Below are 27,840 nucleotides of genomic sequence, written 5' to 3' on the forward strand. Positions count from 1 at the left end.
TTATCGGCATGACCTTGACGGTGGCGCCGCCTGGCCCCCAGTAGCCTTATCAGGGGGCTCCCCCCATATCTTTAAATTTGACAAACCAAACAATGGCCGTAGTACCGTGGAGTAGAGTGCTATTGATTAAAATGTGTGCGTGTTGTTAAAATGTGATCGTGATAAAAATCGTGCAAAATGTGGATTCCGACAAAAACGAAAAAATACGGCGTCGGTACGTAGCAATTGTCTTCCATTTGGCACTATAATTGTCAAATTGGCGTTCGCACTTAATTGCAATTAATCTGTGATTAATCAAAATTCGCGCAAAGTCAGCCGGTTTTGTTGCAAGCCAAGTGCAGCGGAACTTCCAGACTTCGGCCCCTTTGGGGCCAAAAGTCTGGAGAAATTTTCGTTTGGCTGTACTTCGAGTCCCGACTTCCGGTGCACTTCTTCGGATCTCAACACTTTACGTTTCCTCTGTGGTCATGTCTGGAATGTATAATTAGAGACGTAAAAATAGGCGCAAGGGCTTTTCGGGCCCGCCCTGTATAGTACCGCATCCGGGCATTGAGCACAATCAAATCGTCGTGGAATTAACGTCATTAACACATGTCTTGATTCGAGAGGAAGTGCAAGCAGGGGCAAAAAATTCATTTGGTTAAGTGTAGGTCTACAATGGAATTATTTCAAGCTAATTGGCATTCTTATTATAAAATACCTTGCGAAAGAATTCATTTAAATTTTTATTGTTTATAGACAGGTTTATTGCGAGCAAAATCGCAATTTTCGATTAATTCCACTGAATGCGTGGAAACACCTTGGTTTTATTACAGTTGCTAAGTTGGCAATTCTTTTTTTTTCCATTTTTTTTTTGAAATGTGTACATACTATATTATAATTTTACGAAATTGATTTTCCTGGTCCGGTCTTTTTTAATGCATAATAATATAAATTAAAAATGTCAATAGAGAACCGGTCAGGTCAGGTCAGTTCAGGTGTTTATTGTAGTATTTTTTTCACCATTATGTTTTTTTTCCTATTATTTTGTGTTGTGCTAGGTTTTTGCCCATTTTTTTAAATGCACAATAATATAAATTAAAAATGTCAGTAGAGAATAGTCCGGTCAGGTCAGGTCAGTTCAGTTGTTTATTGTAGTATTTTTTACTAGTATGTTTTTTTTCTTCTTGTTTTGTGTTGTGCTAGCAGTTTTTTGAACATTCTTTGTTTACTTCCAGCGGTCATTTGATAACAAGCGACCTTGACCACAAAATTACGCGTGACCAAGGCCATTAGTGCATTATCAATTGCGTTTAGATAATTATTGTTTAGAGAGAAATGAAATAAGCATTAAAATGTTCGTCCTTATCTCGGCAGTTAATTGAATGTGGTGGAATCATAAAATTTAATAAAAGTAATGAAAGCAGTGGAGTGTGACAATGGCAACATCCGTTTTATGCCAGATTGCTGAAGTTGGTAGCACTTGTAGTAATTGTTCCATTGTAAGGCGGGCTTCTGACCTCTAGTCTAGTAATTACCGATAATGCGATAATTGTAGCTGATTGCGTTGAAAAAAAAATAAATTATGCCAGGAAAGCGCTTTTCGAGTAATTTTTCGCTATTATTATCTTTATTGTGTCAAACGTAAATTTATCACAGTGTGATAAAAAATGACTAGAAATTTGTTGTAGCTATTTACAACTGGAAGGGGGATACCCGGTTCGGGTTGCCTCTGGAAATTGGGGAAACCGTCCAAATCCTCGAGGAATCCCAAGGCTGGTATCGCGGTTTTTCCACGAAAAATCGCTCGATTAAGGGCATTTTCCCCCAAAGTTATATCCATTTGAAGCCGTGTAAAGTCGACAATGAAGGGCTGTTTGAGAGCGTCGTTCCGCTGGAGGATCCCGTCGTCAGGGAGGTCACTCTGGTGTTGCGGGAGTGGGGGGATATTTGGAAAAAATTATACGTGGTAGGGGAATCACACAATTCAAGATGAAGAAAAGTTGTCCAAACGAGTTATTTTTCCAAAAAAAAAATCCCTTTTTTTTCAATGTTTCTCAACAAAAAAAAAACAACCAAAAGATTAAATCGCAAAAAATTAATAAGTTAGTGTTAATTTCTTCTCTTAAGACTCTCTTAACGTAACCTATTTATTGAAATAGAATTTTTTGTTGTGAATTATGAAAATAATCCAAAGATTTAACGCTAATGACTCACCCTATAGTGTATACGCAATAAAAAATTATTTTCAGAATTTGACATTGAAATAATTTTAGAATGAGGGCCTCAGTAGTGCATTTTTCATCTTAAATTGCAAAGAGATCAGTAAACAAAAGCTCGAATATCAATAATGACTCACCTTTTATGAAGAAAATTGTTCGAGAAGTATTGCACTTTGGCTAATTAATCAGTTAATTTGCTCTTTTCTTTGAAAGTAGCGTAAAAATTTTCGGATAATCCGAAAACTTTTTATCCTACATTTTATTAAGCTACAACACTAGCTACAAAACACAAATAAGTTCAAAATGTCTCAGCAATTCCGAAATGACAATACTATGTATTTTAAAGAGACAAAAAAAAAGAAAAAACTAAATAATTAGCTCATTTCGAAAAAAATTGCTTGTATTAGAATATTTTAATCGATAACATTATATTTCCCATACAATTTTGCACTTTTTGAAGTCATAAATTTGAAATATTGTGGGGAATTTTAAAAAACTACGAATTTTGGAAAACTAAGAAAAAAAACTAAGTAGTTAAAAGAACTACTTTTAAGAAAACTAAGAACTTACCAAAAAAATATTTTCCAGTAATATTTAACCAAGTTTTTATCTGGACTATTTAACATTATGTTCGAAAACAAAAAATCATTTAAAATAGAAAGAAAAAACAATGTAAAAAGGAATCAAAATAATAATAAAAAATATAATAAATACGTAATAAAATAAATTTTAAATTATTTTCCAAATACTATTTATATTTACGCGGAAACTTGAAGTTCCACAAAAAAAACCACGAGGGAATTGGAATCCTAGGATGACATCGAGACTTTCCAGTTGTTGAAATGACGAAATTACCAGTATTTTAGAGTTACGACAAGGACATAAAAAAATCAACGAAATAAATATATTTCGACCGTTTTACCGAACATTACACGTCGTAAAAAAATTTAGCAAGAAAAAAATACGTGTTTCTCGAGAAAGTTTACGTCTAAAAACTCTCAGATTCATTTAAATAATCAGTGATTTAATGAATCCAAAAAAAAAACTAAAAAAAAACCAAAATTTTAACCGAAACCGTTTTACTCAAAACTACATGTCGTTGGATCTTCTCGCTTGTAGATCCATATTTCTCATTCAATTTTACTCAAAAAATTAAAATTTGAACTCAATAATCTTAAGAAAGTACAAAAAAAACTCAATAATCTAAAGAAAGTACAAAAAAATTAAAAATGTTTAGCAAGTTTTTCTAGAAAAGATGGTTTAAAAACAGTGACTGATTTGGCTTCTTTGGACAATTTTAAGTGAAACTTAAGTAAATATGCAATGTTTTAGTCCTTTTTAGATGTCCGAAATGACAAAACTACTTAGGATCACAAGAGAAAAAAAAATCTCAACAAATTTCTCAAAAATAAAAAAGAAAAGAGTCACTACAAGTTTGAAATAAAAATGCAAGAGAAATTTTTAGTCCTGTGACTACATTGAAAGCAGTCAAGTCCTAAGGGTTTGAAATGACAGACAAAAAACTATTTAGAAATACTACAAAGAAAATGTAAAAAATCAACAAAATATTGCGCATTTATTTATTAAAAACCTAAAGAATAGTACCTTTTTATCGTGAGATTTTAACCCTTAGATTAAGTAAAAGATTAATTGAAAATTATATAAAAAATTAAATAAACTTTAAATAAGCAAAAAAAAATCAAACATGTTTTTTTCGAAAAATATGTGAGTTTTAGAAATAAAGTAATGACTCATTTGATTTCTTTGGATCATTGTACTTAGACTTATTAAGCAAGTTCCAACACCCTAGTAAGTAGCCTCTAGATATCCAAAACGATAAAACTTTTGTAAAGAAAAAGGCAACAGTTGTAAGCTGATTTTGCAAAAACTTCTTGTAGAATCGTCAAAAATAAAGTAGTTATGGTATTTTTGTTAATTCGTAAATATTTTATCGAGTTTTTCTCGACTACTACAAGTCCCAGAAAACAATGAAGGATTTGGAATCCTAGAGCAATTTTACGCTGAAAAAACTCCACCAACTCCCAGAATTGCTTTCGCAAAGATAATAGCGATCCAAAGCAACTTTTCTTCATCTTGCAAATTGTCGGCGTGCATTTTCGCCAATTTCCCTCAACCACATCGCTTTTTCAGCAACGCGAGCACTACAAGTTCGAAACAGTGGGCAAAGTTATGCGCGACTTGCTCGAATGGCGTCGCCAATTAGTCTCTGGCACTTTAACCCACGACCAAACCCGGGAACTGAAAATGAAAATCATCGCCAAGATCGACTGGGGCAACAAGTAAGTAAGCATTTTTCCCAATACGAGACTTAAGTATATTAAAAAAAATGAAGCGACCTTAATTAAATAATCACAAAGTAAAATTAGAAAAAAAATTCTCGAAGAGATCTTCACGTTTCAGTCTCTTTTCCGTATTTCTCGATCTCGGGGTAAATCGGGCTCATTTCTAAAGTGCTGGGCGCCGAGGGCAGGTTGCAGTTCGAGCCGAAATTCAAGCGGCGCACGAACTCGTCCAAAATCTCCCCAAACACCATCAGGTTCATGTTCTGCCCCAAAAGGTGCAGCAGCAGGAAGTCGCCCACCTGAACAAGTGCAATTAAAAACGTATCACCGAAAAAAATCGTTAACTTACTTGCGTTTTTCTTATTATGGTGTCGACTGCGTTCGGGGCGCCAAAGCGGAACCGCCGTTTCAGGATCATTTCTCTGGTGCTCGGCAGAAGCACAACCGCGGCGGAATAAACGATCGCCAGGCCGGACAGCACGGCCAGAATGATGAACCAAAACCAGAGGAAAATGTAGATTTTCTCGTTGAGAATGTTCAAGGCGAGGACGCAGAGAGCGTCGTGTTTCTGGATAGTGCCGGAGGCACCGAACTTGTGGAAGGTGCATTTGGTGACGCGCGGGAAAACGGCGACCATTGGGTCGGTTCGGTTCTCTTGGTTCATGTTGGAGAAGTTGATGACGTCGGTGCCGTAGTTGAGGAAGGCGCCGCCCAAAAAGCGGTCCGTCATGAATATGTTCACCATCTGGAACAGATCAATTGGGTTCAATTGCCAATTGAAGTTTTTAAGCCCAACTTATTTCGTAGATGTTATAGAAATTAAACAGATTTAACCGCAATTTTGATGATATTTTGGAAATTTTTCATCTCCAGAAAAACTTTTGAATCGTATTTCTCGTCTCAGTTCTTTACAATATTGTAAAATACTAGCCGATTTCTCAAAACTACGTGTCATAGAACGTCTGAAAATCTTATAACATTGAAAAAATCAATGAATTTTAAAAGACAGAGATACTTCTTAAAAATTATTTGTTTTCCCAACATTTAACCGGAAACTATACGTAAAAAAGGAGGAATTTGGAATCCTAGGATAATTTTACGTTGACTGCAGTCATTTTCTAGGTGTTTGATATGAATGCAAATAATATTTTAGAGTTACTACAAAAAATGTAAAAATCAACAAAGTCTCCACCTATTTATTGAAAGCTACTTCTTGTAGGATCGCTTTATCGAATAGAAACTCAGAATAATTAAAAATTGAAAGTTATTTTTAAATTAAAAAAACTATACAGAGTGTTTACCAAAACCAACAGATAATACAATTTAAAATTTTGCCTATCCTCTTCAATTAGCGGAAGTTTTGACGATATTTTAGAAATGTTGCTAATTAGGGTTCGTCAGTTTAAATAAAAAAAACTTTCAGAACTAAATTCTCTGAGGGAAATAACCGATACGTATTTGAGCACTAACTCCAATTTTTTATTCATTTTTACAAATAATTCATTTACTTTTGGAATTTCCTTCTAATTTAGTAAGTTTTTCACTGAAAGACTTTTCCAAATTCGTAATACTCTTATTTTCCACTTTTGAAATTTTGTGGGTGTATCGGTGAAATTTTGTTTTAAATAAAAAGTCATACATTTCATAGTTTAGCGAGTTTTGCTGGAATTGAGTCAGTTTATTTCGAAAAACGCTAGGCACAATAACTAAATGTGTCGGAAAAATACACACAAGAATTTTTTCTGCATTTTTTTTCATCCGAATTTAGTGACATTTCGTTCAAAAAACGCCAATGCAAGTAAAGCTAAAATGATTTTACAGTTAATTTAGACTTAGTTGAGAAATTTTTAACTTTAGTTTGAAAAATCTTTAGAATTCAGCGAATCTCTCGTCAAAAAACACTCTAAATCGAACAAGACTTAAATTTAGATAAAATTTCAGACCCATGATTTTCCACTTTTTTTGTAAGTTCTCGAAGATTTTTACGTTTCTCGCTGAAATATGAGACCTTAAATTCGTCAAAAATAAGACATTTGTGTTTATTTATGCATTTTCTGCTTCGTTTTTGCAGAATTTTTCAAAATTATTAGCGAATTTCTTGACTAAAAATGCTATAAAGCTATTAAAACAATCACACAGTGTCATTTTATTTTGAGTTTTTTTTTCAAATTTAGGGAGTTTATCGCTCCCAAATTCTCAACAAATGATACATCTGTTTGCACAATTCATTTTATCAATTTTGTACTACATTTTGGAAAAGTTGTTTGAATTTATAAGTTTAATAAAAAATTATTTAAGATCCTTCGAATTCTTAAAATTTTTGGTGAAAAAACTTTGCGCAACTTGCTACATTTTTACAATTTCTAATTTAGTAAAGAAGTCTTTCATGTAGGAAAGTTCTTAATTTCACAGAAAGTAACACTCTTTTTATTTTGATTAACGATTTATCTGAAAATTTTTCGTGTTTCATGCGTAATTAAGCGATTTTTTTCTTGCGAAAAAAACGTACCACATTGACGAAGTTCAGAGCTTCGCAGACGAAGTACCCAAACGCATAGGTGTTATGCATATGCATCGTCTCGACCAAATATTGCACCAGCCTCGATTGCCTCCTCTCCCGCTCCTCCTTGGCCCCCACAAGGGCGCCCCTCATCCCTTCCGAAATCATGCGAATCTTGTCATTTTCCCACATTTTCCAAATCCAGTGCGGCATATAGAACAACACTCCTTGGAAAAACAGTACAAAGGGCACCCATTGGTAGTAGCTATGGTAGCGTTTCTCCTGGTTGTCGTTGCCCAACCCGGGATGTGCTACCTCCGATCCGATGTATTTTCCCTGTTCGTGTGGAAGGGTAAAAGTGTAGGTTATCCAGCAGTAGGTGTTGATCACGTGGCCTGGGACCCCGCGATCGTTGATGCACTGGATGGGGTACCCTGGAATTGCATAGGGTAAAGTCGGGCAATTTTGATCATTGGGGTTAAGTACCAATGAGGTTGTTGGCTGTTACGATGATGCAACAGACGAAGAGGATGGCGGAGGTGACCCTGTAATGGGCCCGGAAGACCATGTTGTCGATCATGGCCTTGTCGATGAGGTAGCGGACTTTGATAAAGCCCGCTACGGCCGAAACCATGCCGAAGACGCTCATTTTGAAGGCTCTAGACAAGAAAAATAATAAAGAGTGTGAAAATAAAAAAAATTAAGTTACGTAAAAATGGGCGCCATTTTGGTGAAAAAAAATTGTACCTACAATTAATCAAAATGGCGAAATGAAGTAGGTACCTATCCAGAAGAATTAGTGTTTTTCGTTATTTTTGTTCTTTTTTACGTACTATACCTACTTTTTTTCATTGTGTTCGTTTCTGTTTCTATTATGTATTTTTTTGTTTGCAATTCCGCCTATTTAAGCTAAAAAACGCAGCAAATTTATTGTTTTCTAACCAGAAATGCATTGAGAGAATTTACAACAGTCGCCATTTTTACGGCCATTTTGATGAAGAACGAGATGTTGCATATTTATTTTCTACGTTAATGTGATAAAGTGGAAGATAATTTGTTAAAAAGTTATTTTTTTATGTCCGTTTGTTCCGTAAACATTGCAGTAAAATGCTGCCATTTTGAGATCATTAGTAGCCATTTTTATGGCCATTTTGATGAAGATAATTTATTGTTCGTTCCTGTTTTTGTGTTTTTGGGATCAAAAAAAGGGGCAAATTTAAAGTTTTCTGACTATCGTGGGTATTTATACTTAACCAAAATGGCGGAATCAAGCACCTACAATAAACTCGCTCCTTTTTTTGACAATTTGATAACAAAAGAGACAACAATATGTAGGTATTGTACACATGATAAAGTGGAAGAGAATTAGGTTTTTTTTCTTTAGCGTCTGTTTTTGTAGAATATTTCGTAGATTTTTAACAAAATGGCGGAATCAAGTAAGTGCATTCACAGACGAAATTTGCAATTTATCGGCCATTTTTATGATAGTTGGCAATTTTGAGATAAAAAACGGGTCATATTTATGTTTTCTGATTGTGATATTAAATAGTTAAAATGGCGGAGACTTTACAACAGTCGCCATTTTTACAGCCAATTTGATGAAGAAAAAGACGCTAATATTTATTCGCTTCGTGAAACAGTGGGAGAGAATTTGCGAATGAGTTAATTTTTTCCTTTATCGTTTTATCGTGCGTTGCAAAATGGCGGAGTCATGAAGATACTTATCCACAAATGCCATGAAATTTTTATTTAAGCCGCCATTTTTATATCAATGGATACATTTTTAATGTTCATTTCTATTGTAAAACTATTTGACATTTCAGTAGAATTCAGCCATTTTGAGATCAAAATGGCGTCCAGAAACGCCACAAAAGTTCCAATATTCGCCATTTTTACGGCCATTTTGATTGAGAAAACGGCATTATTTATTATATCCGGATGAAAAAATTGTTGAAACGATGATTTTTTCTTTATGTTCATTTCAAAGTAGCTTTAAAATTATTATTTTTTATTAAATTTACGTCAGGAATTATAATTTATAATTAATTATCTTTGTCTTTCAAAACCTTTAAAAGAAAAACAAAAGAACTGATGACTTTGGTCGAGTGATGGTGTCCTTTGACGCTTTCTATCTTTCTAAGCAGTTTTTCGCCATTTTTTCCTCAACAAAAATTTTCTTCAGTTTCTGTCCCCTTTCTTATCCTTATTTTTTGGTGTTTTTCTTCAGAAATAAGTTTTTTTTTCTTTTCCAACAAAATATTGAATCGAAAATGCCTATAGGTATGTTTTTAATCTGTGATTGGAAATGGTAAAGACAACGACCGAAAAAATTAGAAATGCTGTTAAAATAGAGTTCATTACCTAGTATAGGTATACTTTGTTCTTGCTTTGCTTTCAAATACCGATTTAGAAGTGTGATCACGTGACCAGCTAAGATGGATGGTCACTCTTCGATAAAGTACTTTAGCAAAATATGTATTAACAAATCAAGAATTTATTTAGTTTTATTATTTTGTGTATATAGACAATATTTGCGGTTATATGACTAGGATAATACATTTTTCCACAAATTGCGAAAATGTCTCAAATTGCAAGATAAAAATCACTCGAACACTTGCAAGTCGTCATCTCAAATGTCACAGTTTACCTACTTATCTCTATTTACTACAACAAACGATAAAAGTTTGAAATAATGGTAATTTTAAGTGTCGTTGATTATAATTTAATTTCCTTTCAATAAGGTCATCGTATCGCGTCTGTTGGTTGAAAATGAACGAAAACCGTAGGATGTGAGCAAGCAAGTGACGATAAACCGGCGAAAAATCCACCACGTGTCGGGTTTACCACAATTACACATTTTCTCTTGCACCTTTAACAACCCGACCATAAAGCGAGACAAACGCAGCCTCATTTCCTCATCTTATGACCCTCCAGAGCCATTTGTTTGATAAACGACTTTTTCATGCGACCACATGTCACCACAATGTTGTTCCAGCCTTGACTATTCAATAAAATTTTGCAAAATCCAGCAACGATATCAAAACTGCTGTCCGGCGTGGACTTTTCACCGTAATTGGAATTAATCGCGACTTAACAATTGCTCAACTGCTTACGTACCACAAAATCGAACGATTTCCTTGACCCAAGTGGAATTAATTGGGCCTAATTTTAATTTGCAATGCGGGCCTAAGCGACACGCGCACGCTAATTAACACAAATTGGGCGTAATTAGGGGGCGATTAGCGTATTTACCTTCCGTGTTAGCTCAGAATTTGACGATAAATGACTTGGCACTTGGCGATTTTGGCACTTTTAACTGCTTTTGATCACTGTTTTGGTGTCATTTTGGGGTCGGGAGTCCTTTGCCCGACGGTACGCTCTCAACTGGTTGCTTGTATTCTTCGTGTCATGAAATAATCACCAAGAGGGGGGTCCCCCATCCTTCTCCAACTCGCACAAACCCGTATCTTCCGTCCTCCAAAGCCTGGAGCTTTGTTCACAAGATGAAGAATGCATGCAGGTCTAGCGCTGCATGCCCCAGACCAGTGGCGGCGGGCGCAAATCCGGGGGCGAAAACCGCCCGGAAAATGGCATTTCCGGGCCCCGGATTTGCGTTTTTGGCGTTGTGTTAAGCCGGTCGAGCACCTGGCGGTACAGTCGAGACAAGAGTGTCGGTATTGGCCGAAGGCTCCGGACGCTTCATGGCTACTAGATTTCTAGTAGCAATGCGTTTTTAATTGCACATTTTCGGGTCTAATTGTAGCTGTAGGTTGTGGGATTTGTGAATGGGATTGTCAATGTTGGCCTTGAGGGGCCGATGACCCTGATGGTACCATCGGTACCATGACTCATGGTTCGCTTGGTTACAGGAAATTGGGACTGGATCTGGTGCCCAGACAAGGGGCGCAAATGATCGATCCGGACTCGATGTCTGTGGTCGAATTGTACCATTTTCATGTCTCGAGTGCCGAGAACTCGCAAGGGCTGTCGGTAGGTGTGGGTTTCGGGGAATCAGCGGTGAAAGCGAGTCACCGCAGTGCGAGAAATGTCGACAAAACTTCAAGAAACCTTGAATTTTGTCAATTTAGTTGAGAAAACATGAAATTTTGCCTTGCCCAAAAAACCGTTTATTCCCCAAAAATCTGTTTTTTTTTTATTATTTTATTTATTTCGTTTTATTAAGAAAAATTCAGCAAAGAATTTAGAAATTTGGAAACGGAACAGTTGGGACGGAAAGTGTGAAATCTGTAGCCATAAAAAAACCACCGTAGAAATTTACACCCAGGTCCCAGGTATAAAACCAAGCGTTATTTGCATAAAAAATCTCTACGATTTTTTTTTATTAAAACTTATGCTTTTAAAATCCATGTTTTTTGTTCAGTAAAGTATTAAAGTTGCGTTCTGGAGTAAATACTTTGAGAAGAAACACACTTGGTTCCATACTTTTTTGCCGAACAAGTTTTAACAAGACAATAATTCGAAAAAAAATTATTATTAGAGTTCGGATTTTTTGCAAATAATGGCACAGAATTCAGTATTTGCCGTAATAAATAAATTTTTTTCTGTATTTATGTTTTTTTAATTTAATTTTTAAATAAGTTGAACATAAAAAAATAAATAAAGAAAATTTGAAAATTTTAATTAACATATAGTTTAACGCATTTTCATTAAGTATTTTTTTACTGAGATCATCATTTAAGAAAGCATCCGTTTGTTTTAAAAATGCGATTAACGATTATTTTAACACTGTCAAAATTTTCGGTTTTTCCCCCGTGTAAGAAAGTGTAATTGTTAGGCATTTTCCAATACAAACCTTAGATTATTTTTATCAGATTTCTCCTAAATGGAAGAAAAAAATTGTATTCAACTCGTCTTCGTGAAATAAATCGTCCGATTTACAGTCAAACTTGTCGAATAAATAACTATTAATTAATAAATATTTATTGTAAGTACTTAATTGTAGAAGCAATGTGAAAAAATTCACATACGTAGAAAAAAAGTAAAGCATTTAACGCTGATTTCTGTCTGGTTATTGATTGTTGAAATAATATAATAAAAAATACAAGAAAAATGTCCAAAAATATTAAAAATATAAAAATATTAAAATATAAAAATATAAAATTAGATTACTACATACTTATTACATAAATGTAGATAATAATTAATAAAATGAAGGGTTTTGAAGTCAGAATTACATTGAATAACAAAAATATGCAATTTTTTCACAATGCAAAATTGCAATTTCCAAATATGCAAAATTTTTGGGTTGTGAAAATAGTGGCAAAGAGATGGAAACACTTAAAAAACGAAATATTTAAATGGGATTTGTTGAAATAAAAGGCTAATAGTAAGATTATGTTATTATGTATTACCTGAACGTATCGAAAAACAAAAACCGACAAAAGAGAATTTTAAATAATTTTCAAAATTTCAAAAAGCTCAAATGTACGAGGAGTTCTACTGAAAAAGTTTTAAGTTCCAACAACGTTTGAATATTTTTAAAAACAACAATTTTTTTCCGAAATAATGTGATTTTCTTGAAATTTTCTCGTTGGTCTGCAACGAAATAATGTTTTGAATAAAATTAGTATAAATATGAAGATTTAAACAAATCATGATTGAAAGTCTTTGAATAAGAAGAGCTTTGAAAATGTTTTACATTTTGCAAAAAAATGGAAATAGAGGCAAAAATTGCTCATCTTTGTAAAATTGTAAACTTTGAAGTTTATTGTTATGTTACTTAATTACAAATTAATTACTTTTCTAAGAAAATTTTACTGTAAAGACGATGTGATAAATTTTTTTTTTATTAAATACCGATTCAGATGCGTTACATTTACAATAATCACACATAATAATAAGAAAGTATAAAAAAGTTATTTTTTGTACTTGTAATGAAATTAATTAGGTAATTCAGCCAATTTGCAATTTTGTGTTAGGAAACAGAAAATGTAAGATACTAGAAAAAATCATAAAATAAATAAATTGCAAATAAGTAAAAAATCCAAAATTCCAACTGAGTTGAGAGAAAATAAACCTTGTTTTTTAATAGATGAGTGAACACAAAAAACACAGAAGTGTGGATGAAAAATTTCTCTCTACATCTACAAAAGTAATTTTTGATGCGAACACTAATTTTTGGCCAAACATTTAAGATTGAATAAAGTTTTCAATAAATTTTCCAATTAAACAGCCCATTTGTTTTGAAAATAAATAACTGGGTCAAAATTCATTGGTTTAGGCCCGCGGCACCATCAAGAAAAAAGAACCGAAAAAAACGCTAACCCACCACCTCTACTTCTGCATGCGCGACTTCGGCCACCACATCGGCGAAGACACCGAAATCTACTTCTCTCTGTACGACGCCTCCAAGCAGAAATACATCAGCGAACGTTTCCTAGTCAAAATATCCAAAGAGGGTTTCTCGAACTACGTGGAGAAGTTGCACTCCAACTGCACCGTCTTCACGGACTTGGGCAACTCCGACCTGAGCCGGGACATCTACCTGGTGGCCCACGTGATGCGAATCGGCAAGATGATCTATTCCGACAACAAGAAGACTGAAAAGAACGCCGTCCTGCTGCAGCAGGTGTTCAAGCGGCCGCACGGGGTCGCCGTGCACAACCTGGGGGAGTACCTCATGCCCAAGGAGGGCGACTCCGAGGAGAAGGAGCTCAACCTGAAGGTGTACCAAGGCGAGGAGAAGGACTTCCACCAGCTGCACGAGTTTATAATAAGGCAGTCGGGGAAGTACAACGCCTTGGCTTGCGCCCCCAACTATGGGATCCTCACCTCGGTGAAGATGCTCCACGGGGGGCTGAACCACATCAAGGAGGAAAACGCGATGCTGTTCAAAAACGTGAGCTTGACGAGCAAGTTGGGGTTTCCGGACGTGATTATGCCAGGGGATGTCAGGAACGACTTGTATCTCATTCTGGAGAAGGGGGAGTTTGAACGCGGGGGTAAATCCACGGGGAAAAATATCGAAGTGAGCATTGTGGTCCTGGACAGTGAGAAAAATGTCATCAGGAATTGTCTGTGGGGGGCTTCGGGGCAAGATGGGGCTTCGGAATACAATTCCATGATTATTTATCATCACAATTCGCCAGCTTGGGCCGAAAATGTGAGGCTGACTCTGCCGATTGATAAGTTCGCGGGGGCGCATGTGAGGCTGGAGTACAGGCATTGCTCAAGTAAGTGCTTTTCTTACTTATTTCAAGTAAAAAAAAATATGGAGGATTTTTATGCAGTGATTTTTCAATTTCTTGTAAACCCTCAAGTTAAGAATAATTACGAGATAAATAGCTGGAAGTTTATTTCGAATTTTGAAGCTGCGACTTATGAGAATTTTAGTAAAATTATGTTAAATTTTGAGAAAATAGAATGAATCTTCGAATTTTAAACTTTAATGTTTTTTTTATGCTACAAGAAATTGTTTTTTTTTTGTTTTTTTTATATTGATCTCCAGTATTTTTGTAACTAGTTGGCAGGACCGTAAACTCCATATTCGAACGTATTTAAAACACTGAATTTAGATTATGCTTAGAATAATGGGAACAAAAAAAATTGATAGCTTCCTTGAGAGCTATAGGAATTCTTGATTTATGACTCCTCAAAATCCTGATAACCTCAGTAACTTGTGAACATTTTAAGAAATTATATGAATTTATATTTAATATTGTGGAAATGCTTTTATGAACTGTCTCTCAGAAACTTCAAATTATTAAGGATTTTTAAGGTTTTAAACTGGGAAAGTTTCTGAGAAACCGAAGGGATCTTATTTCAGAAGTTCAACCTTTTCAGAAGTCTAAGAAGCATTTGATCTCAGAATTTATGCTCAGAATCTGAACCTTAGAATTAACAGACTGCAATTATTATAAGCTCAAAAACCTTAAAAATGATAATTTCGAGAATTTCAAAAATTTGGATAAATAGAATTGATTTTTTTTATTTTAAACTTTTCTAAAAATTTTTGGTATTACTAGGAATTGAAAATTCTTGATTATTGACTAATAATTAAGTTTTTATCGGTTGGTAATACTGCAAGTTCTAGATGTGGTGAATTTGACATTATTTTTAAGATTTTGGGACGGCTTTTATTAGTCATACAAGCAGTTCTTTTAAAAACCTGAAAATATTGAGAAAGAAAGAACTTTAAATTAGAAAAAAAACCGCAGGAAATTTAATAATCTTCAGAGATTTAAGGGTTTTTTGAAATCTTAAAAGCATCAAATCTCAATATTAGTAGAAACTGCAATACTAGAAATTAAAAAAACTTAAAAATGATGATTATTTTGACTAAGAGAACTTTAGAACTTAAAGTTTTGATTACTGAATAAAAAGTCGATGGAATTGGTTCTTCTAAATTCAAACGTATTAGAAACAAAAATTTTTGGTACAGAATATGAAAATTTTTAGTTAGTTTTAGATTTACAAAAAAATCATGAATTTTAAATTTTTGAAGGTTCTAAAAAATTGCAGGAATCTAATGATTTTAAAGGTTTTGGGAATAATTTTATAATTCGCAGAAGCAGTGCTTTCAGAAACTTCAAATTAGTCTTACAATATTTGAGGTTTTATGAGCATTAAAAGTGCTCAAAATTTTAAACTCAGAATTGATAGAAATCGCGATATTAAAAATTAAAAAACAGAAAAAATAAAACAAAATTGATAATAATTGGACCACACTGTGTTAATTTAAATTTTTTAAAATTAAGTGTACAGTATATTGAGCTGAATCTTCTAATTTTAAACTTAGAAACATGCAGCATTTTTTTGGTGCCTCTGGAAGTTGAAAATTTTTGATTATTTTCAAATTTCTAAAAATTATTCCTGAATAGTGAAAACAAAAAACAAAATCTTCAGATATATAGGAATTTTTAGCTTAGACTTTGGAAATGATTTTTACAACAGGTAAAGCCGTTCTCTCAGAAACCTTAAATTCTTTTAATAATAAAATCGTAATGTTTACTCTGGCAAATATTTTAAGAAATCGAGGGATCTTATAAGCTACAATCTTCAGAAGTACCTATAAATGTTTTTAGAATCCAGAAATTGCGATATTAGATTAAAACTAGGTAACCGCCGAAAGATAATTTTCACCACAAACTCGAGAACTCAAAATTTTGAAAATTTACTGAAAAATACTAAGTACCCTACATAGAGATGAAACTTTTAATTTCAAACTTAGAAGCAATTTAAATCTTTTGAATTTTTATGACTTCAAATGCTGAATTTAGAGAACAAAAAAGATCATCTTGAAAAACATAGGATTAAGTTTTGCAAGAACCCTAATAACTGTTTTTAAGATTTTGGGACCGCTTTTATAACTCTCAGGAACCCCAAATTATTAAGAAATGAAATTTAAACCAACACTTTAATCTTTCGCTTTTGCACAATCGTGATAATCTCGGGAATCTTCTGAGAAATCGCAGTGTCAACGATAGAGATAAGCGTGATAATCTCTAACGTAATAATAAATAAGTCTAGGGAATTGAGAATCTGAACAACTTTCAGCACGCGAAAAAAACGACAAGAAACTCTTCGGCTTCTCCTTCATCCGTCTGATGGATAAAGACGGAGCCGCCGTCCAAGACGGCCAACACGAACTCTACATTTACAAATGTGAAGACCCCCAAAAACTCGAAAACTGCGGCTATTTGTCTCTCCCAGCCTTCAGCAAAGACCTCGAAGGCAACCACGACAGTGTCGGCCAATTTTCTCGAAGCCACAAAGAGGTGGTTTTCGTTAGAACCCTCCTATGTTCCACCAAACTGACCCAAAACGGTACCAAAACCCTTATTCTAGTGACTTTTACACAATTTTGGCACTTTCAGTCGATTTGCTAGCACTGTTACGGTGGAAATCCCACCCGGAAAAAATCCAGGACTCCTTGCAGCGCGTTTTGCGACTCGGAGACGAGGAACTTATCAAGTTCCTCCAGGATGTTCTGGATGCTCTGTTTGCCCTTTTCTCGACCGAAGATGGCAACAGTACCGCCTACAGCGGCCTGGTGTTCCACGTTTTGGTCTCAATTTTTAACCTCCTTGATGGTTCAAAGTACCAACACTTTAAGCCAGTCCTGGATGCGTACATTAAGGACCATTTCGCCGCTGCTTTGGTCTACAAAGGCCTGCTAACAAGTGTGCAGCACTGTGCCGATTGGGTCTTATCTTTCGACAAACAAGAACCGATCCAAAAGTGTTACAAAAGTCTTGAGTACATTTTCAAACTCATAATCCAGAGCCGGCTGTTATTCTCACGCGCCACGTGTGGCCAATACGAGGACAGCTTCCGACGGGACTTATACAGCGTTTTTTCTTCACTCAACAAAATGTTGACAGTGAATGATCCCCACATTATCAACACACAGGTGGCACTTTTACTCTCAATTAGCGCAGTCTACGAGCAACTGATCGAAGTTTTGCCCACGATTGAAGTAACAAAGTTGGCCGCGACCCTCCTGGACGCCATCCCGAAGGACTTACCGGTGCTCCTAGTCCAGGCCAAACTATCCTGCATCAAAAACCTGGTCACAAGCAAATTGTTTCAAGACGACGAGTCCAGAAACATTCTCCTGGCAAATGCTTGCAAGCACTTGCGTGCGCAACTCCACCGTCGGGAAGAACTCAAACTTTGCACCGATATTTTGGGCGAAATCCTGGGATTTTTGTTCAAACAAAGGAAACAGTTTGAAGGACAGGGGAAAATCAACAATTGCATCCACCACGATGTTGAGACGCTTTGTATCAACATTTTGGACATTTTGGTCCAGGCTGTGCTAACAACCATTGATTTTAAGGACGTCAAGGACGGGAAAATTCTGGTAAATTTTTCCCCGAAGTCCAAAAATTTGGAATTCTTGACTGGGTTTTAGGGCTGTTTGGTGGCGTGTTTGATTGGGATTTTGCAACTTTTGGACGAGTTTCACTACAAACGGCTGTGGGAAGTCCTAATGGGGCCGGGCCTGGACCGGAAGCCCCTCAAAGACTTCCTCTTGCGTGTTTTCCTAGTTTTCCGAAATTTGGTGCGTTTGGAGGTTTTCCCCCCTGATTGGTTGGTCATGAAAATGGTGGTTAACAACGTTATGCTAAAATCGCTACAAGAGTTAGCACAACCTTTAGCCTTCAAGTTTTTGGACTCGCGGAGCGGTTACTTCGACAAAGAGGTATGAAAAAGGGGGCGAAGTCCAAATTTTGGGACTGTGTTTTAGCTTTGGACCGACTATTTCAACCTCGCTGTGGACTACTTGACCCAGAAGCCGCTCCAACTGGAGCACTTCTCCGAAGTGAAGCGCGAGAAAATTATTGAGAAGTACGGCGATATGAGGGTTTTGATGGGCTTCCAGATCTTGTCAATGTGGTCGCAGTTGGGCGAATGCAAACTACATTTTATTCCGTCGATGGTTGGACCGTTCCTTAAAGTAACACTAGTTCCTGAGATTGAATTACGAAAGGCCACACTGCACATTTTTTTCGACATGATGGAGTGCGAGCAAAGGGCGCGCGGGAATTTCAGACAGGTAGAGAGTGAGCTGATCGACAAGCTGGATATTCTCATCTCGGAAAATAAGGGCGATGATGAGTACCGCAGGCTTTTCAATACTATGTAAGTACCTTTTTACGTAAGCAATTTTTTCGTTGATCGTTTGCTAATATCGGTTGAGGCAAAATTTTCGTGGCTCCTGGGGGCCCGCCAATATATAAAATATATTTTACAAAAAAAATGTTTTACTCGTACGCAGAATTCTTGAATAAGTGAAGTATGTACTATGTCATATACTATGACAGTATAAATATTTTGTTGTTAAACTTTTTATTCCTAAGTAGGTATATTTTAACTAAAAATCATTTAAAATTAAAATTATTAAAAAAGGAAATGAACAGATTTTTTACTTAAAATTTTCAATTTTGGTTGGTTTTCATCAACCATTTCACGACGTTTCATTTTTAAATTTTCATTCGCTCATCGATGTTTAATTTTGAATTTTCGTATAAAATTTTTCATCCATTTCTACAACAAACCACTCTTTTAGTCTGTTCCTTGTAAGAGGTAAATTTATAGTGTATTATGATAATTGAGGATTTTTGTCTGTGTCCGCTATACGGAGAGTCCGTTGTAGAGAAGTTTTTTTTACATTATTTTCCAATGCTTTTGTTACGTTCCTACAAAAATGTCCGTTGTGAAGAGGTGTCCGTTATTCGGAGGTGTCCATTAAGAGACGCTTCACTGTAAAAGTGGAGTTTAAATAAATCGGGCATTTTATCTGTTATCGTCAAAAATAATTAAGTATGAATTTTCCGACAAGTTTCACTTGCACTTTTACGACTAAAGGACGCGAACAACAAATATTTGGAGATTTGTTTAGAAAGTGATTTTTTATATTTCGGATTTTTTTCCAAAGATAATTCATCATGAAAGTTTTCCGCAAAAAAAGTGGAATCAATCAGTATTTGCCATTTATTCACACCCGAGACGCAATTTCAGTTTTGTGGGAGGGGCCAGCCCTTCAAAGCCGGTTTATCGTCTCATTTGTTCCTCGAATGCATCGTTTGACCAATAAAAATATACAAATTACCTCCTCCTTCTTTATCTGTGGCGCAAAAAATTAGACACGATTAAAAGGTGTCTGTGATTGGATATTGACGAGCCAATCGTTCCCAACAGACAAAGCCAATCGCAAAGACGGCAGAATTTGTATTTTTTTACACTTCTCTGTTAAACAATGCAACAATTTTATTATTAGTCTCGGAATTAATTCGGTTTTTTCACCCCATTTTTATCAATTCTTTTTTACAAATACGTGAAAATGTTGCGGATTTTTACTACCAAAGCTTTCTCAACAACACGAGAAATCATTTCGAAGGTGTATTGAATTGTTTTCTTTAAAAATGTTTTTTGAAGCAGTCAAACAATTTGTTTCATTATAAAAATCAAGAATATTTTAATTTCTTTTTTGTTTCTTCAACCAAGCTTTAGACAATTTTAAGCTGCACTTACGTACGGTGGAGTTCAATTACATACCACACCGAAGCAGTAATAATTGCTAATTAAAAAATATACTAAAAAATATTTTACTTAAAAAATGACTATTATCTACCTAGCAGTTTATTAGTATCCATTAACTGTCGCAACTGTTTGAGGCACTCGCTACTCTCGTTCGTGCTTTAAACGTTCGATTATCAATCGCCTCCATTACCAATTTGTTTATTAAATAATTATTAAATGTGTTATTGCTGCAAGGGAGCACTTGAGCGCAGTGTAAGTCTAGATTTAAATTAGGCGCTTTCTTGCCCCTGACACGTGCCTATCCTTCCAGCCTGCTAGACCGCGTCCAATCGGAGGATTTGGCGTGGAAGGAGAGCGGTGCAGCTTTCATAAGCTCCATCACACGTCTCCTTGAACGCCTTCTCGACTACCGCAGCGTCATAGAAGGCGACGAAAACCGCGACAAGCGAATGTCTTGCACTTTCAATCTTCTGGTACTTCCCCCAGCTTGCGCTAAAGTCGTACTCTACTTTACCCACATTTCAGAATTTCTACAAAAACGAGTTCAATCGTAAAGAAATGTATCTCCGCTACATTTATAAGCTCCACGATCTTCATTTATCGGCGGAGAACTACACAGAGGCGGCGTTTACGATGAAACTGTACGCTGATCAGCTGACTTGGAGTAGTACCACACTGGTGGCCGATAATCATTTTCCGAATTTTACCGAATGCCAGGTTAAGGAGAAGTTGTACAGACAGATTATTAATTATTTCGATAAGGGGAAGTGTTGGGAGAAGGGGATTCCCCTGTTGAAGGAGCTGGCAACACTGTACGAAGTCCAGTTTTTCGACTACAAAGCTCTGAGTGATATTCTTAAATACCAAGCGAAATTTTACGATAATATTTTGACGCAGCTCCGTCCAGAACCAGAATATTTTAGGGTGGGCTTCTACGGGCTTAGCTTTCCGTTGTTTGTGAGGGTGAGTGTGGAATGAAACGGACGGCAGACTAAACACTGAACCATTTTTTTTTCAGAATAAACAATTTGTATATAGGGGATTAGAATACGAACGCATCGGTGCCTTTACTCAAAGACTTCAAACGGAGTTTCCCTCAGCTCAGATACTTATGAAGAACACGCCACCCGACGACTCGATCGTCAACTCAGAGGGGCAATGTATCCTTTCCGCCATTTTGTCAAGTGCCGCCATCTTGTCACGCCTTTTCCCTTAATTTAGCAGTTATACAAATTTGCAACGTGAAACCAATCCCTGAACCGAACCCGATTACTCTAGCGACCGACATTCCCGAGAAAATCTCCCGGTTTTACCACTACAACGACGTGAAAAGGTTCCAGTGCGACCGTCCTGTACATAAAGGAATTATAGATAAGGAGAATGAGATTAAGGTGAGTTTCAGAGCAAAACAGGCAAGTTTGACTAATTTCTGGCAGACTTTGTGGATCGAACGCATGACTCTGGAGATCGAGAACCCCCTTCCGGGGATTTTGCGCTGGTTTGAGGTCATCAATCGCCACACTGACGAAATACCGCCTGTTAAGTACGCCTGCGAGACGATGCAGTCGGTCGAGCTCGAATTGAGGCAGTTAATAACGACTTATACGATCGAACCGAAGCGAAATTTGAACCCGCTGACCATGAGGCTCCAAGGGATTATTGATGCGAACGTCCAGGGCGGGATTAGCAAATACCAGCAGGCGTTTTTCACGCAAGAATTCGCAAAACTTTGCCCTGAACACATGACCTATGTTTACACCCTCAAAAACCTGATTCTGGACGCTATGCAAGTGAGTGTTTTGTGACTTTTCCCGAAGAAAATTTTGAGTTATGCCGATTAGTTTTTAGCTCCGTTTTCATTAAAATTGCGCAAAGCACAACAAGCTCTCAAGAATTTGACGAAATTCCGCAAAATAATTGCTTTTTAGAGTTAAAAACGCCAGAAAAAATAAACTAATTCTAGTGATTTTTCGGTTTGATTTTGCATAAGCTACAGAAAAAATCTGATTTTTAGCCAAATAACAGTGCATCAGATGCATCAAACTTAGACTTACTTTAATGGTTTTGTCGGCTTATTTTTGACGAAATGACCTCGAATAATTGCGATTCTGACAGAAAAATGCTAGAAAAAAAAATAAAGTTATTAATTATTTAATTCGTATTTTTGTGACGCGCTTGAGCGAAAAAAACGGAATTTAAAATGTAAAAACAAAAAATAAGACTAATTCCGGCGTAATTTTTCTATTTTTATGATGCAATTGCCAAAATAACATAAAATTATTGCGCTACTGACTTTACTTGGTACCTAATAATTCATTAATTTAAAAAGTTACTACGAACTTTTAGCCCAATAACGATTTGAAAACGCTCGAAAAAAGAAGAAATTATACCAATTTCAAGATACTCTATGTATTTTTGAGGAAATTTGGCAAAATAGTGGCGTTTTAGAGTGAATAAAGTACCTACTAAAACGCTTAAAGCAACGTGTTAAATTTTAATACAGCTTTCTATAAACCTGATCTTTCGAAATTCTTGGCCAAAATTTTGACGTACGAGTATTTTAATAATTTATGGTCTATTTTTGCCGAAATGTCGCAAAATATAGGAATTTTTTAAATTGGCCCACCTCGTATATTAGGAAATAAATGGAAATTTTGAAAATCCGCAGATCATCTCTTTCTATTAGTTTTTATGAAAATTGCGTTGAGCCAGCTTTAGCACAACAAATTTTTTAAATCTGTTCTAAAGATTTAGGTAATATCTACCTATTCTTTTTGTGAAATATCATATCAAAGATCCAGTAGAACTACCGCATTTCAGATAGTTTTACAGTTTTTCTTTATTTTTAGGCTCTAATTAAACAGCGAAAACTAGAACTAATTTTATAACTTTCTGCCTTGTTTTTTCAAAATTCAACTAGATAAAAAACGCTTTAAATCGCAACTCAGGTTCAATTTTTCGACTTTTTGACCTGTTTTTCGTGAAAAATACCTTAACCAAGGTAAAAACTTTAATAAATTGGCTTGAAGAAACAAAACTAACGCATTTTAGATGCAATTTTGTGATGTTTTAAATTACATAATTGTGTTACAATAGATCTAGGAATTTACTCCCATAATTTCCAATCTAAAACTGTAAAGGTCAAACTTTTAGAATATTTTTCTTTGTAATTTATAGATAATCTTAATTTTGTCAGTTTTTTTTCTTTTCTTTTGTTGTTTATTTTATTGTATAGTTTAACTATTGTAAGGACTACTCGTCCATTTATTTTATTGTCCACTGTAGATTACGAAGTCTATTGGGAATAAATTACATCATTATTATTTAGTTTGGGTAAAAAACGCTTTACCTAAATCGAATGGAACAACAGCTCTAATATTAGTCATTAGTGTCCTGACGATTTTTTTAATTCTTTGTTTGAGCATTTCGAATTTATCTAATAAAAAATAAGCTAAATCATTTATTAAAAAAAAGCCAAAACATTTACTGCGTTATTTAACAAAATCTTTCAAGTCTAGTAAGTTCTTTGGTGGTTGAAAATGAAAAAAAAACAGTTCTAAAAATTAACTACGAACTGAAAAACATGAAGAGTCTTTTATAAAGCAATCAAAAATCCATATTTTAATATTAGAATTTTCGTTGTGGACGATCTTTTTTTGAGGCAGTTTTTAACAATGCAATGACGCAGTCAAAATTAAAGTAACGAAATGATTTTGTTTGCTGAAGGATTGAAACTATTTTTTATTTATGTTGCTAAGCCCAATTGCATTTGCTTAGTTTTCAATGATTTGACAAGTTTAGTTTTTTTTTATAATAATTAAAACACCACCAGAAGTTTCGGATGTCTTCAACTACAAATTATTACCATGGGAAGCAAAATATGTGGTCGATCCTGTAGATCGTTCTCAAAATAGGTTTCAAAAGAAATTTTCTTCGGCAAATCCTAGATATCCTCTTGAATATTTATTCCTGTACTCGTAAAAATCTTTGCACATTTGAAAGTATGTGTATTTTTTGAGGTGATTGAGGAAGGGTTAGAGCTACACGGGAGGTTAGCGCCGGCCGGTGTAGTCCCCCTCCACCACCGGCTCCTGGAGCGTTTTGCCCAACTGAAGGAAAGTCTTGGTGCTTTGAGCAAAATCAAACGACAAATCCCCGACAGTATTGTAAAGTAAGTCCGGTTCTTGTCTCAACTGTGTCCATTTCAAACCTTGGGCTTTCAGCACCCCCCTCCCCCCGTTGCCGATCGACAAAAGACTGATGGTGGTGGAAAACGGCCACCACCGACCCGGAAACTACGACTACTTATCCGAACACCGAACGCTGGAAACCGACGACATCTACACCAAACCCATGGTATCTACACTAGTTAGAACCTCTCCTTTCTTTTCCTCTTAACAATGCATGTCGCGGCCATTTTGCGGAAATGACGCCATTTTCTCAATAGGAAAACGAACGGCCGCTCCGCGAAAACCTAACACTGCCGATGGCCACGACGACAGCGCCACCTATACCTCAACGCGAACTCAGACCCAGATCTCAGGGATTCACCAATAACTTCAGCGAGGCGCAGACGCCGACCAGACTGGACTACAACACGTCCAGCTTGCCCTTGATGAAGACGCGCAACTCGGACTCGTACGACATTCCACTGCCTCCGAAGCCGACGCATTCGAGGGAGCGGTCGCTCACGAAGCCGCCGTCGCCGCGGCTGCTGAGGCACGCCTCCATGACGCCGACGGACGGGACGTCGCCTTTGAGGAACTCCTGGTCCGACTCGGGGGTGGAGGAGGCGCCCCCGCTGCCGCCGAGGTCGCACAGTAAGTACAGTTGGTTGGTGCCCGAACGAACCGAAATTTTGCATGCATACGTAATCTGGGTGGAAAACGTCCAAAAAAGCAAAAAAGTAATTTCATTTTCACGAAATCTTGAGAAAAAGCAAAAGTCAAAACCAAAACAACAATTTTCGACTTAACTGCTTTGCAAAATAATTGTATTTCGGAATTTATTTGGTAATATTTCCCGATTTTTGCTTAAAAAAAATTTTTACAACACAATTTTTGACGAAATTTTGTTTTTTGGTCAAAAAAGCTGTGCTGGAAAACTTTTAATTGTTTTAATGATTTTTTTGCTTTATTTTACCCAAATAACGCGTTACTGCTAAAAAACGCCCGACAGATGTAAAAATAAAGTTATTTTGGAATACAATGTGTATTTTTTGGGGTGGAATATTTAAAGAAATATTGGAAAAAAAGCAAAAATAACACATTGTTCGAATTTGTTTCATGGTTTTTGTAGATATTTTTGATAAAGTATCGCAAAATAATTGTGTCCCTGAATTTAATTGCTTAGATGTCGGTCAATTTAGCGAAAAAAGGGGTCCTTTACCTCAAAAATGATTTAGAATGCGCCCGAAAAAATTATACCAATTTCGACCTACTTCAGTTATTTATTTTTGATGAAATTTCGCAAACTAGTTGCATTTCAGAATTAAAACTCCCGAAAAAAGCAAAAATAAATTAATTTTTTTGTTAATTTGGTGATTTTTCGGCTCGATTTAACATACTCTCCCGAAAAAAAAACAGAATATTTTTATCCAAAAGAACAGTACGTCAGAAAAGAAAAATTTTTCGGTTTATTTTTGACGAAATGACGTCACATAGTTTCGTTTCTGACTGAAAAATGCCCAAAAAAGCAAAAATAACGAAGTTATAGAATTAAATTTATATTTTCTCGACCCGCTTGGGAGAAATTTTACCACAAAAGCAAAAATAATTGTGTTAATTTTCTACATAATTGCTTATTTTTTGATTTTTATTGTCAAAAATGTGGCAAAATAATTGGGTTTCTGAATGTATTTGGTAACATTTTGACATAATTTTAACAAAATCTTGTGAAAAAAGTGAGCTTTTACCTCAAAACGATTCAGAATACGCTCGAAAAAAGCTAAAATTATACCAATATTGACATAATTTAGTTATTTATTTTTGAACAAATTTCGCAAAATAACACCCAAAAAATAAAGAAGGAGCGCAAATTTCAACTTATTTTAATGATTTTTTGGTTTATTTTTGACGAAATTACTAATTGTTTGTAATAATTTTAATAAATTCTGTCAGAAAATCACCAAAAAAAGCAAAAATGAAGTCAGTTTAGACTTAAATTTGTATTTTTTCGACTAGCTTGAGAAAATCTTGTTACAAACGTTTTAAAATAAAAAAAACAAAAATAATACAATTCTGGATTCCAAAATTTTTGTAATTTTTACTGCATTAAATCCCAAAATACTTACGTTTCTGAATGTATTTGATAATATTTCTACCAAAATTGGCAAGATCTTTAAAAAAGGTGATCTTTAGCTACAAAAAAATTTATTGAGGGATAAAGTTGCGTTTGACAATTCGATTTCCCATGTTTTTACATTTTGAGGAAGAAGAATGTAAAATAAAAAAAAATAAATTTTAAATTGCGTTTTTTTTAAATCTTTTTTTTACTAAATAAATAATTAAAATTACACACGCACTTTTAAACGTGTTTTTATCGAAAAAAATACTTATAACTTATTAAATGTATTAAAGCTTTCTTTAAATTCCACTTTCGTAGCCCCCGACAAGCGTCTGGGGTTCAGCGAGCCGCCGCCCAACATCCCCAAGCGGGGGCAGAAGAAGTCCCTGGTAGGGGCCGCCGAGACCGAATGCGAGCTAACACCAGACAGCTTGCGCGACTCGGGTATAAGCATGTCGGAGAACTCAAATTTGAATAATTTGAACAACACTTGTTATGAAGATTTCGATTTGAAGGGGCACCAGCAGGAGATGAACATCAGCAGCAGTCCGTTCGAGGGCAGCCCCAAGCTGGAGAACCCGCCGCCGATCCCGCCCAAGGCCAGCCTGAGCTCGAGCCTGGAGGCGGCGCGGGAGGCGGAGGCCGCCACCCCCGACTCCGATAAGGAGAAAAGCCCCTCGTAATAATTATTTCATGTTGTGATCGTAAACGTAGTCAGGGCAGTTGTGAGAGTTGCAGTATTTTATTTATTCATTCCAGGAGATGAAATGTTTCGAGTATTTTAATCGATAGGTGTTAGGTTTAGTGTCTCATTGTGTCATTTCCTTGTGCCAAAGCAGGCCGTTATATCAAAGCAGGTTCATGGACCAATGGAGGAACTAATGGACCGATCCACTCACTCATTCTACATCGAAGTTTTGTATATAATGGTGCTAATTTTTTTATCTATTCTACGTATCATGGTATATCCGTTCAATTGGTTGTATTCGTCATTTTAACCATCGGACTAGTCATAAAAATGATATTTATAATTATATTTTATATCTGCATAAAGTATTGTATTTTCCCATTCATGACTATCATCTAGTTAGAGATTTACTGTAGCTGAAAAAATAAAGCGGAAAATAGCACCATTGTGTTTCATTTTTTCGAACAATTGAATCCCATTTCCGGTTCAAATAAGGTCAAATAGCGGTATTTAGAAAGGGTTTTAACAGGTATTGATTCAAGTCGATTAAATTTTTAATCGCCGAAGGGAATAGTTTTATTGACGGGAGATGATGAATAAGTAAGTGACTCTAATGGAGCTAAATGTAAAAGTAAACAATTCTTGAATGGCAAAAGCATATCCACAAAAAAAATTATCAATTTTTTAATCACAGTAATAACTATTATTAAAAGTCCAGTTACGGCAAAACTAGATATTCGAAAATGTGAAACTATCGAAAAGTACTAGTCGGCTTATTTTTGAAAAAAATAGATAATTTAAAGAGCTTTCCAACGATAATACACTTCATGGGGTTATCTCTAATAGTTCCGGAGC

At 35.5% G+C, this 27,840-nt stretch overlaps 2 protein-coding genes across 3 annotated transcripts; one reads left to right on the plus strand and one right to left on the minus strand.

Moving 5' to 3' along the window:
- The first annotated feature begins 54 nt into the window (after positions 1-54).
- spg (sponge) lies at positions 55-27,427 on the plus strand. Of its 2 annotated transcripts, XM_015983590.2 has the most exons (19): positions 55-214; positions 1,671-1,948; positions 4,353-4,501; positions 10,874-10,994; positions 13,246-14,197; positions 16,521-16,790; positions 16,841-17,829; positions 17,881-18,171; positions 18,217-18,611; positions 20,247-20,264; positions 20,323-20,485; positions 20,538-20,975; positions 21,031-21,172; positions 21,237-21,403; positions 21,449-21,802; positions 24,032-24,183; positions 24,236-24,368; positions 24,460-24,832; positions 26,616-27,427. In XM_015983590.2, exons 1-19 carry the CDS (start codon positions 178-180, stop codon positions 26,978-26,980), a joined length of 5,787 nt encoding a protein of 1,928 aa, XP_015839076.1. In that variant the 5' UTR covers positions 55-177; the 3' UTR covers positions 26,981-27,427. The 2 variants fall into 2 exon arrangements, with proteins under 2 accessions (XP_015839076.1, XP_008198391.1); XM_008200169.3 differs by lacking the exon at positions 20,247-20,264.
- Inx3 (Innexin 3) lies at positions 4,513-10,418 on the minus strand. Its single transcript, XM_001809493.4, has 5 exons — positions 10,257-10,418; positions 7,491-7,663; positions 7,014-7,438; positions 4,854-5,249; positions 4,513-4,803 (listed from the first exon to the last, which is right to left on the minus strand). Exons 2-5 carry the CDS (start codon positions 7,651-7,653, stop codon positions 4,612-4,614), a joined length of 1,176 nt encoding a protein of 391 aa, XP_001809545.1. The 5' UTR covers positions 7,654-7,663; positions 10,257-10,418; the 3' UTR covers positions 4,513-4,611.
- Positions 27,428-27,840: the final 413 nt, after the last annotated feature.

This window comes from Tribolium castaneum, chromosome 2 (assembly GCF_031307605.1).
Source record: "Tribolium castaneum strain GA2 chromosome 2, icTriCast1.1, whole genome shotgun sequence".
In the NCBI taxonomy this organism is placed as follows: Eukaryota; Metazoa; Arthropoda; class Insecta; order Coleoptera; family Tenebrionidae; genus Tribolium; species Tribolium castaneum.